Source organism: Vombatus ursinus, unplaced genomic scaffold (assembly GCF_900497805.2).
Source record: "Vombatus ursinus unplaced genomic scaffold, bare-nosed wombat genome assembly UNPS02014768.1, whole genome shotgun sequence".
NCBI classification, from domain to species: domain Eukaryota; kingdom Metazoa; phylum Chordata; class Mammalia; order Diprotodontia; family Vombatidae; genus Vombatus; species Vombatus ursinus.
This window is the reverse complement of record NW_020954546.1, coordinates 12658792-12676153: the sequence shown is the minus strand read 5'-3', so window position 1 is coordinate 12676153 and position 17362 is coordinate 12658792. Positions and strand designations below refer to the sequence as shown.

General features: G+C 52.4%; 1 protein-coding gene across 1 annotated transcript in view; it reads left to right on the top strand.

The window, feature by feature from the left end:
• The first annotated feature begins 793 nt into the window (after positions 1–793).
• Positions 794–17362, top strand: part of MLXIPL (MLX interacting protein like) — a 32391-nt gene continuing 15822 nt past the window's right edge. The window contains exons 1-6 of the mRNA XM_027862379.1: positions 794–1095; positions 10974–11080; positions 15495–15577; positions 15862–15951; positions 16333–16377; positions 16751–16952. Of these exons, the coding sequence (XP_027718180.1) occupies positions 794–1095; positions 10974–11080; positions 15495–15577; positions 15862–15951; positions 16333–16377; positions 16751–16952 (829 nt within the window). The remainder of the gene's footprint in view (positions 1096–10973; positions 11081–15494; positions 15578–15861; positions 15952–16332; positions 16378–16750; positions 16953–17362) is intronic.

The window sequence follows — 17362 nt, the reverse complement described above, 5'->3', positions numbered from 1 at the left end:
CCAGACCCATCGCCGTAGATCGAGGGATCTAGCCCCGTCCCTACAATGCTTCTGGAACTACGCCGACAAAGACAAAAACCACTACAGTCCCTCCTAAGCTTCCCCCCAGGAGCTCCCTAATTCTATTAGGGAAATAAAATGAACCTAAGTAGATGACTGGATACGAAATAGATACAGAGGCATCTTTGAGAAAGAGAGATTTCGGAGCTGAAGGGAACGCGAAAGATTTCATGTCTAAGCTTGGCTTGATCGGAGCCCTGAAGAAACGCAGGGTTCTAAGAGACAGAGGTGAAGTTCATTCCAGGCAGGGGGGACGGTCGGTGCAAAGCCTGGGAGGAGAGAGGTGGCGCGTCTTGGCTGAAAGATAGCTATAAGAGCACCTATTTATATAGCACTTGACATTTTAAGTCCACAACCACCCTCCTAGAGTCGATCCAAGTGACCTTGGAGAAGTCACGGCCCCTCTTTAGGCCTCAGTTTCTGGGGCTGGACCAGCCCTAAGTCCATGCTAACGTGACTTCCTCAGCTTTGGAGGCTTTTGGCAGGCTTCCCCTCTCCCTCCAGCTCCCCGGGCGGGCCCAGAAGCTCGGAGCACACCTGGAGCATATGTTATGTTAATGAGCTCCTCGCCCCACCCCCGCCGGCCCGGCACCTTGGCCGGGGCCGGGGGCGGGGCCTGGCTGGGGCGGGGCGGGACATGCTAATTAGGAGCGCCCCGCTGCGCGGGCCGGACGGGACGCCGGAGGCAGCGGGCTGCGGCGGGCGGGGCGGACTGGCCGCCGCTGCCGCTGCGATGGCCGGGGCGCTAGCGGGGCTGGCCGGGGGTTTCCCCGGGCCGCGCGCGGAGCCGGCGCCGGCCTCGGACTCGGACTCGGACACCGACTCAGAGGGGCCGGGCCCTCGGCGGGGGGCCGCCTCGCTGCTCCGCTCGCCGCAGGTCATCCACAGCGGCCACTTCATGGTGTCGTCGCCACACAGCGACGCGGTGCCCCGGCGTGGCACCCAGGAGGGGCCCGTGGGGCCCGGGGACTTCGGGCCGCGCAGCATTGACCCCACGCTCACCCGCCTCTTCGAGTGCATGAGCCTGGCCTACAGGTGAGCCGGAAGCCGGGCAACGAGGCCCGACCCCCGCCCCCCCCCAGAGCCCGCTGCCCCCTCGCTGGGTTGTCCCGCCTGTCCCAAGGCTCCCCCCTCCCTCTCGGACCCGCGGCCACCCCTCCCCTTGCAGGGCAGGCTCCCCTAGAGCCCATCTCCGCCTTCGCTGAGCTACCCCCATAACCTCGCCTGAGCCAGGACCCTCCTCCCCCTCGGACGCCTCGGTGCCTTCCGTTGGCACCTCGGGGCAGACACGCCAGAGCTCCTCCTCCCTGCCCCGCCCCAAACCCCAGCGCCCCCTACCCCCGCCATCCCGGGAACACAGGCACTGTGGTCCCCTTCGGACCTGCCACTCCCCCAACCCCATCTGGAGATGCGCCCCTCTCCTTCCCCTTCAAGTGTCCCTCCCCCTGCTATCCTGGGGGCGCTGCCTCCCGATCCGACGAATCGGGACAGACTCGATGGAGCCCCACCTCCCCGGGCCTTTCCCCTCTTGCGCCGTACCCTGGACACAGCCATGGGACCTTTCCTACAGACCCGCACTTCGGGGATTTCTGTCCCTGAACACCTCGGGGAAAACGCACTAGAACTTGCGTTTCCCTCAATCCCCACCATCCCCCTGCCCCGGGACAGGGTATTGTCCGATATAAAACGGGTTCCCAGGAGTTGTCTAATCCCTCCAACACCCCCCCCCCCCCCGCGGCTCCTAGACAGACCCACCTCAGTCCCCTCCTCAGAATGCCCCATCGCCTCTCTGGACCCCTCACTGCTCTCCGGGAGATTCGAAGGGCCTCACGTGGTCCCCACAACCACCATCCTCTCACCTCGGGCACCCGAACCCTTAATCTAACCCCTCCCCCTCCACTCTCGCTGTAAAGTGGCACCAACCTTGGTTCCTCCAGGCTCATCCTCACCCAAAAACCCCTCACCCCCATCCTAGTGTGTGGAGGGGACCTTCCTCTACTGCCAGGATGCCCACTAAGATCCTCGCTCCGCAGAGGACCTCCCCTGATCCACTATTTCACCTCCTGGGACCTGGGGAAGGAGGGGCTCCTTTGGCCTAGAGGGAGCTAGCGGTAGGGCTTCGCTGCGAGGCTGCAGCCTCCAGCCCCGTTCCTTCTTCCTGCTCGCCCTCCCCCCAGTACGTCTGTCCCAGCAGGGGGCGCTGCATCCCGCTTGGGTTTCTCATTCTGGGCCAGGCCAAGGTCCGGAGGGAGGGCTTAGCTGGGCAGTGGCGAGGCTTGGTGTCCCTGGACATATGGCCTCTCCACTGCTTCTGAACTTGGAGCAGAGGGGTCCCAACCTAGGGCCTCAAAGAGAGCTTTGGGGGGGGCTGACTGAAAAAGGATGAGAGCATGTAGAATGTGGAAGCTCCGAGATGTACTCCCTGGGGTGGATAGGAACCCCTTTCCCTGCCCCCCTCCTGGCCAAGTGCCCTGGATGTTCCAGAGCAAAGTTCCCAGAGCAAAGAACAGAACAACCCAGGGATTGGGATAAATTATCAACTGGGAATAGGAGAGGAGAAAGGGGGATAGGCCGACCTTGATCCTCTCTCTATGCAAATATCTCTTTTCCTCCCTCCCCCCCCTTCTGAGAAATGCTGGCATCCACTGCCTGCCCTTCCCCCTGCCCTCAAGCTCCCAGGGGTCCTGGCAGGGGGAGGAGAGTTACCTCCCTTTGGTTGCAGGAGGGAACATGGCAAGGGGGTGGTGGAGGGGCTCTTTTTTTATGAGCCGGGGGATTGGAGCCCTTGTTTCAGAAGCTGGGACTCTATTGGCCAGGCAAGCAGTGGGTAACCTTGGCCCACATGAGTTGGCATGATGCCCAGGTCATGTTGCAACCCGATCGTCTGGGTGGCCAGGACCAACGTGGAAAGTTCGAATTCCCACCTCAGGTCTCCTCCTCCCAGATCACGGGACTTAATCTGGGGCATCTCAGGTCCTGAGTGTGGCCTCACCCTAAAGGTGTTAGGGTCCTTCCTGTCTCCTAACCACCACCCCTCCCAAAAAGGGCCCAGGCCTGTGGGAGGAATGCCAGTCCTGTCTCCAGGAGGTTAGATCATAAGGAGAGGCTTTCAGACACTGGGACCACTACTCCTGTGTTCTCCCAAGAGAAAATCCTGAGAGCAGGGTGCATCCCACGAACACTCAGCCAGGTTCCCCACTGTCCCTACGATGCAGGGCCAAAGTTGTTGTCCAGAGGCTGTGGGGCATGCGTTTCTTTGAGTCCTTCATGTGGCATCAGAGCTGTTCCTCCTTCCTTTCCTTCCCTGCTGTCCTGTCCTGCCTTCAGATTTGCGGACAGGTGGACAGTGGGCCAAGCCTGGGGGGATGGGTCTCACTCTGGGACTGGCCACTGTGAGCCCTGTCCTTCCCCCAGAGAGAAGATTTCCCCTTTACAAGCCAGCTCCCCCCAAATGGCTTCAGCCCCTCTCCTTCCCCTCCCCTGTGGTAACACATGTGCTCTAAAAATAGTCCGAGCTGCCCAGAGAGGCAGTGTCACAAGAACCCAGGAGTCCTGTCTTCTAATGTTAAGCTGGCCTCCCGCAAGGGTGGAAGTGGGCAGACTCCAGACCCCAGACAATCACTCTTCCCAGGGGGGGATATGAGCTCTGAGGGGTCCCCCCCCCAACCTGGTAGGCTGGCAAGCCTAGGATGGACCTCTTAAACCTGGGCACACCCTCTGTCAGCAGTTGGGAACATAATCCATAACCAAACGTATGTGTTCGTGTATTGGAGTGTGTGAGCGCTAGAAGGAAGAATTGGCTAATTCTAGGTGTGAGAACATTGAAAATGGCGCTCAATGACTTAGTTGGAGGAATGCCTGGCACAGGAAGTTCAGTGCTAGGCTTGGAGTCAGGACTGAATTTACTAGCTGTGTGACCCAGGGCAAGTCCCTTGACTGATCTTGGCCTCAGTTTCCACATCTATAAAATAGGGAAAATTACAGCTTTCACAAAGTTGTTGTAAGTATCAAATGAGGTCATATTTTTAAGTGTTTTGCAAATTTGAAGTTTTATATAAATAATATTATGTATTTGTATTCCTTCTCCCTAGCCTGAGGTGGGGGGGGGGGGGGTGCTAGGAAGCTGGAAGGGATAGATGCAAAAAATACCAGCGTTAATACCAGGGATCGAGAGTGGGGAGCAGATCCAGTGAGGGCTGGAGAGGCTCAGCAATCAGCACAGGCTAGATAATGGCAGTTTCCTGGAGGAAGAATGTGAAATTCAGAGAAGCAGCAGCAGCATTTGAATGGTGCTCCAGAGTTTTCAGAAGGGCCTTCCATATGGTCTCATCCAAGCCTTACAACATCCCTGGGAAGGAGAGACTGCAAGATAGGGACTGGCCCTGTGATTTCATTGCTATAAGGAACTCCCAGGTGAGGAAGCACCTCCTACCAATGTCTGCCAGCATCTCCTCTGCAACTTGTAGTCTGAGGAAGTTGCCTGCAGGTTGATTGACTTGCCTAGGGTCCCTATGTGGCCACTATGTGTCGGAGGCAAGGCTTGAACCCAGGTCTTCTCAAGCTCACTTCTTCATCCATTCACCACGGCTGCCTCTTTACAAGTGTTGTTATCCCCATTTTATAGATAACAAACAGAGGCTGGAGGTGGGGGTTATGAATTGCCTAAGGTTACACAGTTATTACAGTGTCAAGTATTATCCCCATTTTATAGAAGAGAAAGCAGGCTCAGAGAGTATAATTGTGACTTGCATGTGGTCACACAACTAGTAAAGTGAAGGGAGTACCTCTTCCAGACTCCAAGTCCAGGACTATATTAAGCTATGCTTGGCAATACCCTAACTGCCCCTGGAAGGACTTCCCTCTGGGGAAGAAAATAGCAAAGATGCTGCTCTACGCACAGGAAGATGGGCAGGATGATGAGGGGGTCTGGAACCGAGAGTATTTAGCCTAGAGAAGAGTAGACCAAGGGCGATGTTTGAGAAGAGCTGTCAAATAGAGAAAGGAAGTCATTCATTCAGGAAACATTTATTAAATGTGTGCCGTGTTCGGAGTATTTTCTGTGGGAAGCGATATAAGTTCTTAATGTGTTCAGATAATCTTCTGTAGGAACTTACAAAGTTTCGAAAAGACAAAGACTTGGTCTCTGCCCTCATGGAGCTTAACATCTAGTAGTTGGGGAAGACACAGTCAAAAAGAATTCTAAACTGCAATGGTATGTATGCCCATCGGGGCTATGCAAAAACCAGTTCTATGTGAGGTCCAAGGGGAAGGTCATTATGGACCTAAGGTATCAGGGAGGCAACATGGAAAAGGTAGCTTTGGAGTTAGGTTGGAAAGATTGGGGAGGAACTCAACAGGATTAGAAGGGCATTGCAGAAATAGAGAATGGCAGGAGGGAAGGGCATGCTGGGAGACAGAAGAGGTCAGCTCAGCTGATGCATCATGGAGATAGGGCATGGAACATGGCATGGGCATGGAGACTGGGCACCTGGCTAGGGGCTAGAGTCAGTCTCTTCCGTTCCAGGGGGCAGAATTAGGACCAAGAGTAGAAGCTACAGGGAGGAAGATTTAACTTCACTGTAAGGAAGAGCTTTCTAACAACCAGAGCTATCCCAGAATTGGGTGGACCGGGCATCTTGTGATACTGTGAGCTCTCTGGTCAGTAGAAGTGTTCAGGAGGACATTGGATGTCCATCTGTCAGGGACGCCTTAAAAAAGACTCCTGCCCTGGCTGGGAGAATCCATCAGCCAGCCAACAAGCATTTATTAACTATCTACTATGTGCCTGGCACTGTGCCAGGGACTGGGAAGACAAAGACAAATGAAATAGTCCCTGCCCTCGAGCTTACATTCTATAGGGAGAGATAGCATGGGCCAGTATAAGTGTATACAAAATAAAGACAAATGAAATAGCAACAAATACAAATACAAAAACATCATTTAGAAGCCATCAAATCCAACCTCAAATTACAGCTGAGGAAACTGAGACTCAGAGATTTAAGTGACTTTCCCAAGATCACACAACTAATAAGTGTCTGAGGTCAGTTCTAAGCAAATCTAAGTACAGGCTCTAATGTTCTAATAGTGTTCTAACTAAGAACAGTTTACCAGATAAGCACCGGGTAATGTGGGAGCGGGGGCGTGAGGCACTAGCGCCTGAAGAGATCAGAGAAGGCTTACTGTTGGAGGTGACCCTGATCTTTGAATTAAACCGAGATGAGCAGGTGGAGCATTGTAGTCAGAGGGGACGGCCTCGGCAAATGCCGATGGAATGTCTCATATGTGGCTGCTTTACACCGCAGAGTGAGTGAAGGGTTATATAGAATGAGGCTGGAAAGGGAGGTGGGAGCCAGGTTGTGAAGGGCTTTAAATGACCGACAGAGGAGTGTGTGTTTGACCCCAGGGACCATAGGGAGCCAGTGGGGCTTACTGAGCAGGAATGTTACCTAGATCTGTGCTTTAGGGAAGCCACACGGAGAATGGATTGGAGAGGGAAGAGGCTGGAGGGAGAGAGGCCAGTTAGGAGGCTTCTGCAATGATCCAGGTTAGAGGTGATGAGGGCCTGCATTACGGATGCTAGACGCCTTCTACCTCTAAGATTCTATAATTCCATGGTTTTCTCCAGACCACACAGTAGCTGACAGAGCTGGACAAACCCAGGCATCCTCCTCCCAGTCTCAGGCTCTAGCTCCTTACCCCCTCTTTCTCCACACCCTGTATGGGTCCAGGTGACCAAATTCTTCACATATTGAGGAAAAGTAACTGTTTGGCACACTCCCCTAAAGAGCTGAATCATTGAATGAGGTAGTGAAGAAAGGACACACAGATCCTCAAGTGTGATCCTATCGGCCACATAGGGCTGGGCCCCAGGATACTTGACCAGCGGGCTGGGTGGCAGGCTCAACTAACCTGTACTTTTCAAGTCCGAAATTGACATTGAGCGGGTCCTTCTTCCCCCTTTATCATCCACCTCAGTTAGTCTCAATAGAGGATGAAATATACATCAATTATCCAAATCACTTGTTTCAGTAAAGGTTGGCTATCTCCAAGGATGGCCACCCCACCATCTAAGCTGTGTGTCCCCATGTTAGCTCCATATCAAATCTGTGTCCAGCATGCTCAGTGATCCCTCGGCCATACCAGGGGTGGGCTTCTTCCCAACCACCCCCAAACCTTGTTCTGGACAGCCTGGGGGGCACATCTGTGAATCCCTGGGTTGTACTCAGACTGGATGACAGGACATATATAGATAAAAAGTCAAAATGGAATGATCAAAGTAAACTATACTCAGAATATCTGAGTGTAAAATATCCGAACAAAGAAACTAATTACAGAGCAAGCTATGCATACAGGGATATGTTGTTTTCGAGTTGTGTCAGTGTGTCCGACTTTCTGTGCCCCCATTTGGGGTTTTCTTGGCAGAGATACTGGAATGGTTTGTTATTTGCTTCTCCAGCTCATTTTACAGATGAGGAAACTGAGGCAAACAGGGTGAAGTGACTTGCCCAGGGTCACATAGATACTAAGTGTCTGAGGCTAGATTTGAACTCAATTCCTCCTGACTTAACCATTATTATTAATTATCCTGACTTATCTGCCCATTGCACCACCTGCCTGGAAAAGATATGTATGGGGGATTTGCAATTGTTGATACAAAATAGAACGGAAGAGAGAAAGCAAACAGGCTCCCACTCATCATTCCAGACAAAGATCTCCTGTGAGAGGCTCCCCTGCACGGGGGCACCGATAAACTTGTACAGAATACAAGTATGTGACGTCTCGAGTCTTTCAGATGTGCTCCATACACTGGCAGACCCCACCGTATACACAGCCACTGCATTTATTTTATGAAGTTTTTTTTTGTTTTGTTTTGTTTTAGCAAGGCAATCAGGGTTAAGTGACTTGCCCGGGGTCACACAGCTAGTGTCAAGTGTCTGAGGCCGGATTTGAACTCAGGTCCTCCTGACTCCAAGGCCAGAGCTCTATCCACTGCGCCATCTACCTGCCCCCACAGCCGCTGCATTTATAAAGTCCCCTTTAGCTCCTACTGTTCTTATGTTTTTTCCAGAATCCAAGGAATCTTAAAACGGAAGGTGGTCCCTGCTTGGGAGCAGGGCTCCACTCTTGCCTTTAGACTTATCAAGTGGCTTTGGAGTAACTGATCGAGCCCCTGCCCTGGCTGGGCCTCGGGTCTCTGCTCCACATCCCAATTCACTTCACCTGCTTAGGCTTTTAAAGTGTTTGCCATTGAAGGCTTAGCAATTCTCTCCCATTCCTTTCAAAACTTTTAGCCTGACCCCTCCAGACTCAGTCCATTCCTCCTTTCCCCATTCCTTGGCCTGCCAGAGATAGCTTGCACAGTGGCTAGTGTGCTGGACTTGGAGCTCAGAAGACCCAGGTTCAAATCTTGCCTCTGCTCTGTGATCCTGGGCAAATCACTTAACCACTCTGGGTCTAGTTTCCTTATCTGTAAAAATGAGGGGCTTGGTCCCTTCCAGCCAGAGGCTCCAGATGGGGAGAGCACAGCTCAGTTTGTGTGGGGGGTAAAGGGGCTATATAAGCCCCACCCTCCCTACCCTCCATTTCTTCTTCCTTCCCAGATGGTGTTTTTTTTCTGGGACAGGAGAGAAAGGACGTGCTTGTGCCTGGTATTATGTACACTGTGTTAGAGCAATGAGGCCTCTCATTCCCGGGGCCTCAGCCCAGTGCCCTCCAGCTGCTACTGAACAAATACACAGCCTGGAGACCAGGAAAGGCACAGATGGGGGTGGAAAGAGGCGGCAGGAGAGCTAGGGACAGAGCCACAGATAAGCACATATCCTCACAAAAACACAGGGGCAGGGGCAGGGGAAGGAGCACACTTTGGTACTAGAGCCTTCCGATAAACCAGCTTAAATCTTTGAGTTTCTTCCCAAGCCCCAAGGCTGAGCCAGGAAATGAAGAGGCCTGAGTTCAACCAGACTCCCTGAAGGGCAGAGGAACACAGAAAGAGTCAGAGGACCTGAGCTCATCCCACCTCAGAGGCTTACTAGATCTGTGAGCTAGGCAAGTCACTTCATTTCCCTGTGCCTCAGTTTCCCCCCCCGTAAAAGGACCTCTGAGATCCTCCTGTGAGTCTGAGGTCTTTGGGGCCTGTGCAGTAGAGAGAATCATTGACAGTGTCCATTCTCCAAGATGCCAGACTGACCTGAACTTGTCCCAGGGCATATTCCTGGAACAGGCTGTAACTAGCATAGGGCAAATGAAGTTTGATCTCATGGTGTTATCACGGGAGGGGGCACACTTCCCTGCAGCAGCAACTTCTCTCCCTGTACCTCATTTCTTGATACTCTACAGGGAAAAGCTGGGACCTGAGCAGTTGGACACCTCCCAGGGATTTGGATTCTAGGGAACACGCCTAACCAGACCCAGCCAGGAGGTCAGAGGGGGCCGTGCCAGACCAAGAGCTCCCCATAGGCAGTGACTTTGGCTTTCCACTTGTGGTGGCTTTTTTTCCTTCCGAAAGTCCCCCTGCAGCCGTGCAGATAAGGCAGGGTGTAGGTGCCTGTCTCCTCAGCAGAGGTTATGAGGCCTCTGGGAGCAGTACACAGGACAGGGGATGTATTGGGAACTGGGGAAACCAGGAGGGAACCAGGATTAAGAATGCTGAGAGGGAAAAGAGGCTGCTGAGAAGGGATGGGAGAAGGATCTTCTCCCTGTCCTGTGCCTCTTCTCTATTTTCCTGGCCTTTACTCTCCCCATCACAGCCGAACCTAGCGTGTCTCATTTCTCATTGCGCGCCTCTGTTGGGCTGTCTGATAGAGTAATTTCAGCAAAGGTGTTAAGGGATGATACTGAGTTAATGTGTTACTATGTTTCTCAGATAATATAATGATAGAGCTGTGAATGTTAGAAATGAAAGAGGGAAACTGAGGTCCAGAGAGGGGAATAGATCACTTAACATTTATTAAGCCCTTACTGTGCACAAGGTGCTGTGCTAAGCATTGGACATACTAAAACAAAAGGCAAACAGGCCCTGCCTTCAAGGAGCTTGCATTCTAGTGGAGGAAACAACCCATACACATCTTTGGGGACACAGAAAATATACAAAATGAATACAGTACAGTTTGGGGAAATGGGATACACAAGTAGCTGGTGGGAGGAAGGAAAGGCTTAATGTATTTGAACAGACACTAGAAGGAAAGCGGGGATTCTGTGAGGCAGGTGTGAGGCAGGAGTGCAGACCAGACTAGAGCAAAGGCAGGGAGGGGGGAGATAGAGCATTCTGTAGGAGAAATAACAAATAGGCCTGCGTGGCTGGACTATAGAAGGGAGGGAAGAGAGTCAAATGTAAGGAGACTGGGAAGGTAGATTGAAGCCAAATTGGGAAGAATGTTGCATATCAAAGAAAGGCATTTATATATGGCAGTAAGGGGCCTGGAGTTTATTGAGTAGGGGAGTGACATGATCCAAATTATACTTTAGGGAAAATCCGTTTAGCAGCTGGGTGGAGAATAGGGGGGAATGAGAGGAGGCTTGAGGAAGAGCGCCCTGTTAGCAGGCTATGGCAATAGCGGGGTAGGGACTTCCCCAATATCACACAGAGAATCACTGGTAAATCCAGGACAGGCTCCCCAGGGTCCTGACTCCTAGTACAGGGGTCTTTCCACCAAACCACACCATAACACAGCTGAAATTTGCATTTTAATGAGGACTTTTGTGTTTTTTGTGCCTTTACTCAAAGGAGTGAAAGGGGAATTTCAGAGAAGGTGACAGGCACATGGGGAAGATGGGGGGAGGTGGCCATACCAGGTGCCTGCCTGCTGCCATTGTACAAGGATTGGAGGTGGTGACCAGAGCTGGGAGAAGGGACTGGCTTTCCCCGCTTCCGTCTCTGTGTCCTCCCTAACCCAGACCTGCTCTGCCCTTCACAGTGGGAAACTGGTGTCTCCCAAGTGGAAGAACTTCAAAGGCCTGAAGCTACTCTGCAGAGACAAGATTCGCCTCAACAACGCAATCTGGAGGGCCTGGTACATCCAGTGTGAGTGGGGGTGGGCAGCCAGTGGGCTTCGGGTAGCTGGGCTAGGGCTTCCGCTTTCCCTTGCTCCCTGCCTCAGCTGCACCAGGCTTTGTGCTTCTCCCCCTGTCGTGGCCTTCTCAGGTTCAACACACATCTCTCCATCCAGAATCTGGGAGCCTTCCCCTGACTTGGGCTCCTAGTAGCATAGATGTGGAGTGCGGTCAGAGGAAGGAGGGACTTTGAGGTCAAATCCCACCCCTGATGTGCTGTGTTAGAATTCTGGCAGCTAGGACTCAGCTGGGTGACACCTGGACTCACTAGGCCTCAGTTTCCTCATCTGTAACTTGAGGGGGTTGAACTAGTACCTTGGCAGCTCTGATCCTAGGAGACAGTCCAGCCCCCTCTTTGATACAAGAGGATACTAAGGACCTAAGAGATGAAGTAACTTGTCCAAGGTCCCCCAGATGGGCAGCAGCAGCCAGGATTCAAACCCTGCACCCTCTGACTCTAGATATGGTGCCTTGCCCACCAGATGGCAAGGGTGCTTGGCTCAGAACACCAGCTACATCCCTGGGGTCAGATCCACAGTCCGTTGAACTCGAGGTTTTGTCGGTCAATTTGAGGGAACCTAAGGTCACCCCCCTTATATCATCTCAGGTTAAAGAAAGGCCTCGCCCACTTCCAACTGCTCTTAGCTAACTAAGGTGGATGGGTCACTCAAGGCTTGTCCATTGGTGCCTGGAACATGTTCATATACTCAGCCTATCCTCTCTCAGGGGTGGATGAGCACCTGATTTTTGCCCCACCTCACTCCAAGACCTCAGAGTCAGGAAGGCCTGGCTTCAATTTCCACCTTGAACGTATTGCCTCAGTGACCTGGAGCAACTCTCTGTGCCCCAGGCAACAGGTAGCAAAGAAAATGCCGGTCTGCCTTAGTGAATGAACTTTCCTCATCCTGGAGTTCCCTACATCAATGAAATCCCAAGTCTGGACTCACATCTATCCCTGGGGCCATCTGAAAGACTTCTTCCTTTCAGCCAGGGCTGTAGCTGCAAGATTTCAATCAACAAGCATTTCGTTAGCACCTACTGTATGCCGGGCTTTGGGAAGACAAAAAGTATTTATACAGCACCTACTTTGAGCCAAGCACTGTGCTTACCACTTTTTACAAATATTTCATTTGATAAATTTTTACAGGGGGTTACAAAGATTAAAATGAGACAATCCCAAATAAAACTTGAAGCAAAGCCACATCCTTCTCTTCAGAGGCTAGAACACTGGGCTTCAAGTCAGAGAGACTTGGATTCAAATCCCACCTCAGATACTTACTAGCTGTGTGACCCTGGGCGAGTCACTTAACCCCAATTGCCTAAAAAAAAAAATCTGGGTCCCTGTATTTCAATACAGTTGTTATGCATTTTATTTTATGACTCTGAGAAGGGGTCCCTCAGCTTCCCCAGACTGCCGCCACATTTGCCTTAGTTAGCTAAGGGAAGTTGGAAGTGGGTGGGGTCTCTCTTCAACCTGAGATTTCATCAGGGGTGAACTTAGGTTCCTCTGATTTAGTCCCATCCACTCATTCTACATGTGGGGAAACACTAGAGGCCTTTGATCACATCCCCACTCTACTTCTCATTCATAAGGACTCATGGTCTTCTCCGGCTGGCTAGATGACACCCCTGCTGCCTGGTTGGTGGTGCGGAAGGAACCTCAACTTCTAGAAGTACTGCCAGAGGAGGACAAGCATAGGCTTTGCTGTGGTGCAAGAGGAAAAGCATTGCTTCTAGGACCAGAGGACCCAGGTCCACACCCTGCCTCTGATGGTTACTGGTTGTGTGACCTTGGGCAAATCACTTTTTCTTGTGGTCCTCACTTACATCATCTATGAAATGAAGAGCTTGGATTAGATGCACTCTGAGGTCCCTTACAGCTCTAGAGATCTATGAACCTGCCAGTGTGGGAGGCCGCAGGATAGGCTCTGTCTCTCATCTCAGGATCAGCCAACTCAGCTGAGATACTCATCACCAGAAAGGCCAAAAGGCGATGAATTTTTCTGCTTCAGCAGTTCTTAAAGACTGTCAACTAAGTTATAGAAGGGTTGCAATCTACACTAGTGGAGGGCCTGCCTCCACTATTCTTTAAAGAATTAGAATTTCCAAAGTGAGTACTATTTGATCACCATCTTACAGGTGAGGAAACTGAGGTACAGCTGTAAGCGGTAGAGTCAGGACCCGAACCCAGGTCTGAACTCTCTGAATCTGATGCTCTTTCCAAAAACAGCAAGTGTTTTTAGTGAAGATGCCTCCCTGTGCTCCATTCCACCAATAATAGCTAGCGTTTACATCATGCCTTAAGGTTTGCAAAGGGCTTTTAAGGTGTTCATTCATCCTCTCCTCACCCTAACCCTGAGAGGTAGATATTATCTCCATCTTACAGATGAGGAAACTGAGGCAGATAATAGAGAGGCAGGAGGAGAAGTAGGAAACATAGTCCCTTAATGGAGCCTGGAAGATAAGACCAGCCCCCATGAGACTGAGCAGTAGGAAAGGCTTCTGTCATTCTTAGACTGGCCTTCCCCATCGTCTCCCTGCCCCTGCAGATCCTCTGAGCTCCCTCTCTCTGGACCCTCTCCAGCTCTCTGAGAATCTTTCCCAGGATGGGGATGAGGATGAAAGGACTGCCCAAGGTCTTCCAGGTGTGAGGAGGAAGGAGAGTGCAGCTCTCTTGCTAATTCCTTCCCTGGAGCCCAGATAATGATGGGTGGTTTGTCTCCTGGGCCTCCTTTCCAAGCTTGATACCTGGGAGCTCAGTAGGTGAGGCCTTGCCCGACTGAGTTCAGGCTGGGCATGCTCAAAGGCTCGCCTCCCTCCTCCAGCGAAAGCTTGGCTGCTGCACTTCGATTCGGGGGTCTAGCCTCTAAGGCGCTGTCTTGCAGGCTCAACACCTAGGATTAGGCATGGAAAGTTGGAGGGGACCCCAAGGGCCAGCTAGTCCAAACCCCTCATTTCATATCCAAGGAACCTGAGTCCCAGGCTGGTTAAGGCACCTGCCCCAAGTCACAGGGCATGAGAGGGAGAATTTGAACCTTCCCACTGTACTACTCTATGGCTAGTGCCCACATATTCCCTTTATCCTCTTGGCAAGGTCCTCAGGCCTCCTGGGGCTATGTGTGCCCCAGGTGGGCAGGCTCTGTCTTGGGGAGTCATCTGGGGCAATCAGAGGTGAAGAGACTTGGCCAGGGCCACAAAGCCAAGGGTCAGAGGTGAGACTTGAACCCAGGTCTTCCTAACTCCAAGTGTCAGCTCTTTATCCACTGCAATGTGCTACCTCCACAATTTGTTGGGTTTTGGGGGGGGGGGCAATTGGGAGTAAGTGACTTGCCTAGGGTCACACAGCTAGTAAGTGTCTGAGGCCAAATTTGAACTCGGGTCCTCCTAACTCCAGGGCCAGTGCTCTATCCACTGTGCCACCTAGCTGCCCCCCCAATTTGTTAATATTAATAATAACAGTACTACGGAGGAAGTCTAGTACAGAAGTGAGAATCCCCTTGTGTGGCTCTGGAACTCTTGTGAAGGGCGGGGTGGTATTGGTGGCACCAGCCGCCCTCTGGTGTGGTCGTGTGTGAGAACACTGTCTGTGGCCTGGATTCAGATCACTCCTTAGACCTTTACTATCCATGTGACTTCACCTCCCGGAGCTCCGTTCCCCTGATCTAGAAAATGAAGAGCTTGGACTAGACAACCTCAGAGGGAGGTCCTTTCTGCTTCTAGAACTTTGTGTTCTCACCTTTTCATTCCTTCACCAAGTGTCTGCTGAGCCTCCTTTGGGGCATGGCCCTGGCCCAGCTAAGGGAGCTCCAGGAAGGATGAGGCTCAGACCCTGCCCTTGAGGGGCTATCCCTCCAGCTGGAGGCATACCCCCCCCACACACACACACATGCACACAAAAATAACTCATGAGATGGAACAATTTGTTTCTGATTGAATCTGTGATTTAATTAGTATTATAGGGAATTACCAGAGAGGAAGTCCTTTGACCAGCACATATGGGCATCTGCTTTGCAATTTATGGTCTTAGAGAGTTATCTGGGGGATACTAAAAGATTACCCAGTGTGACATAGCTAGTCTGTGTTAGAGGCAGCACCTGAACCCAGGGCTTTCTGCAAAATGAAGGGGACAAGAAGTCTTTGCTATGGCAGAAAAGAGAGAAGGTATAGTTCGGGTGCCTTACTGGAGGAGATGAGCCTGGGGCTGGGCCTGGGACCGATTGATAAGAGTACATCCTGTAGTCTTAATGGCATCCCTCTGTCATCGTGAGCAGGGTGTTGGGGGGTAATCTGTCTCCCTAGTGTCAAGGGGAGGGAAGGAGCTGGGACATTGAGGCCTGGGAGAACAGGAGTCCCCTGTGGCCTGACTTGGCCCACCCTCTTCCTAGATGTCCAGCGAAGGAAGAGTCCCGTATGTGGTTTCGTGACCCCCCTGCAGGGGTCTGAGGCTGATGAGCACCGGAAACCAGAGGTATTCGAAATCCGCCCCCACCGGATCAGCCACCTCTCCTCTGAAGGGTGATTGACACAGCCTGCCCCTGGACTTTCACTGGGGGGGCCAGCCCCCTGTCTTCCTCCCTCCACCACCTCTCTGACTGTAGACTGCCTTAACTGGGGCAAAAGGACCCGGGCTGTCAGGGACAGAATTGGGAGGGTTGAGGTTGGGGAAGGAAGAAGAATTGGGAAGGTGCTTCTAGGATCTCCCTGCCTTGTGCTTCATGACCTTCCCATGGGCCCTGTGCTCCCCCTCCCCAGGCCGTGGTGCTGGAGGGAAATTATTGGAAGCGGAGGATTGAGGTTGTCATGCGAGAGTACCACAAGTGGCGGATTTACTACAAGAAGCGGGTAAGTGTGTCAGAGCAGGGTTTGTACCCCCGGGGCCAGGCTCCCCACAGAAGCCAGCTCAGGTCCCAGAGCTGTGTCCAAAGCATAGTCTTTCCAGGATGAGACACTCCCAGGAGTCAGGGATGGGGCTGGAAGCCCCAGACTGGCCCCATATCTCCTCTAGTGACCTACCAGCCCTTCTTGGGTCCCCACCCTTCCCTGGATGGAAATCCCTTTCTCTACAGCCAGCCTTGCAGCACCACCTAGTGGTTATGTGGTACCTTCATGTCCTCCCGCCTCCTGGAGCCAGGGACCTGGGGGAGAGGGGCTCCTGATGGTGGGAAGGTGGAGGGGATGTTTTGGTGCTGCATGCTGGAATCCAACTTCTCTGTGTCCCTGCAGCTCCGAAAATCCAGCAGGGAAGGGGACCTCTTGGCCCCTAAGCAGGTAGGTGCCCCTGGGGAGCAAAGGAAGAGCTGGGGAAGAGGGAGGGAGATGAAAAACTGTATGTTGGAGAAGGGAATGTGATTTAAAAAAAAAAAAATCAGAGAAAAAAAATCTGCCACAAGGGGATAGAAGCAGGGGCAGAGAAAAAGCTCATGGGGGTAGGAAGTGGGGGGATTCCTGGTCTACCAGTTGGCTGGGCAGCACCATCTCCCCAGCCAGAGAGGGGAGAAGTATATACACTGGAGCCCCCCGCCAACCTCTGCAGGATCACTGATAGGAGCTGTCCCTGTAAGCAGGGGTTGGGTGATGGAGGGAGCAGACAGTAGGGTGACCCCCTGTCCCACTGGATTGCTGGTCGGTGCCATCTCCCCAGGCGGAGGGGGGGTGGAGGCCACGAGAACGATGGTGCGAGCAGCTCTTCTCCAGTGTGGTACCGGTGCTGCTGGGGGGGCCCGAAGAAGAGCCGGGGGGCCGGCAGCACCTCGACCTCGACTGCTTCCTGTCCGACATCTCCGACACTCTCTTCACCATGACCCAGCCCGGTCCTGCCCCACTCCAGCTGCCTCCTGAGGATGGTAAGAAGCCCATACTCTAGCAGCTTCTGATATTAGGGGGAAGACTCCAGGGGGAGGGTGGCTCATGGAGATCTGAAAGGGCCACTGGAGTACCTCGTTTTAAAGGAGGAAACTGAGGCACAGAGAGGTTGTGACTTCAAGATCATAGGATCTCAGACGTAGAGCTGGGAGGGACTTTGGAGGTCATATAAGGCAACCCCTTCATTTTACATATGGGGAAACTGAGGCACAGAGAGGTTATGACTTCAAGACCACAGGGTCACAGGTGTAGGGCTAGAAGAGAACTCAGAAACCACCCAGTCCAATCCCCTCATTTTATAGATAAAGACAGAGAAGTGCAGGGAAGTGACTTCACTTCTGGATTATAGGATCATAACTCTGGAGCTGGGAGGGATCATTGAGTCCAATCT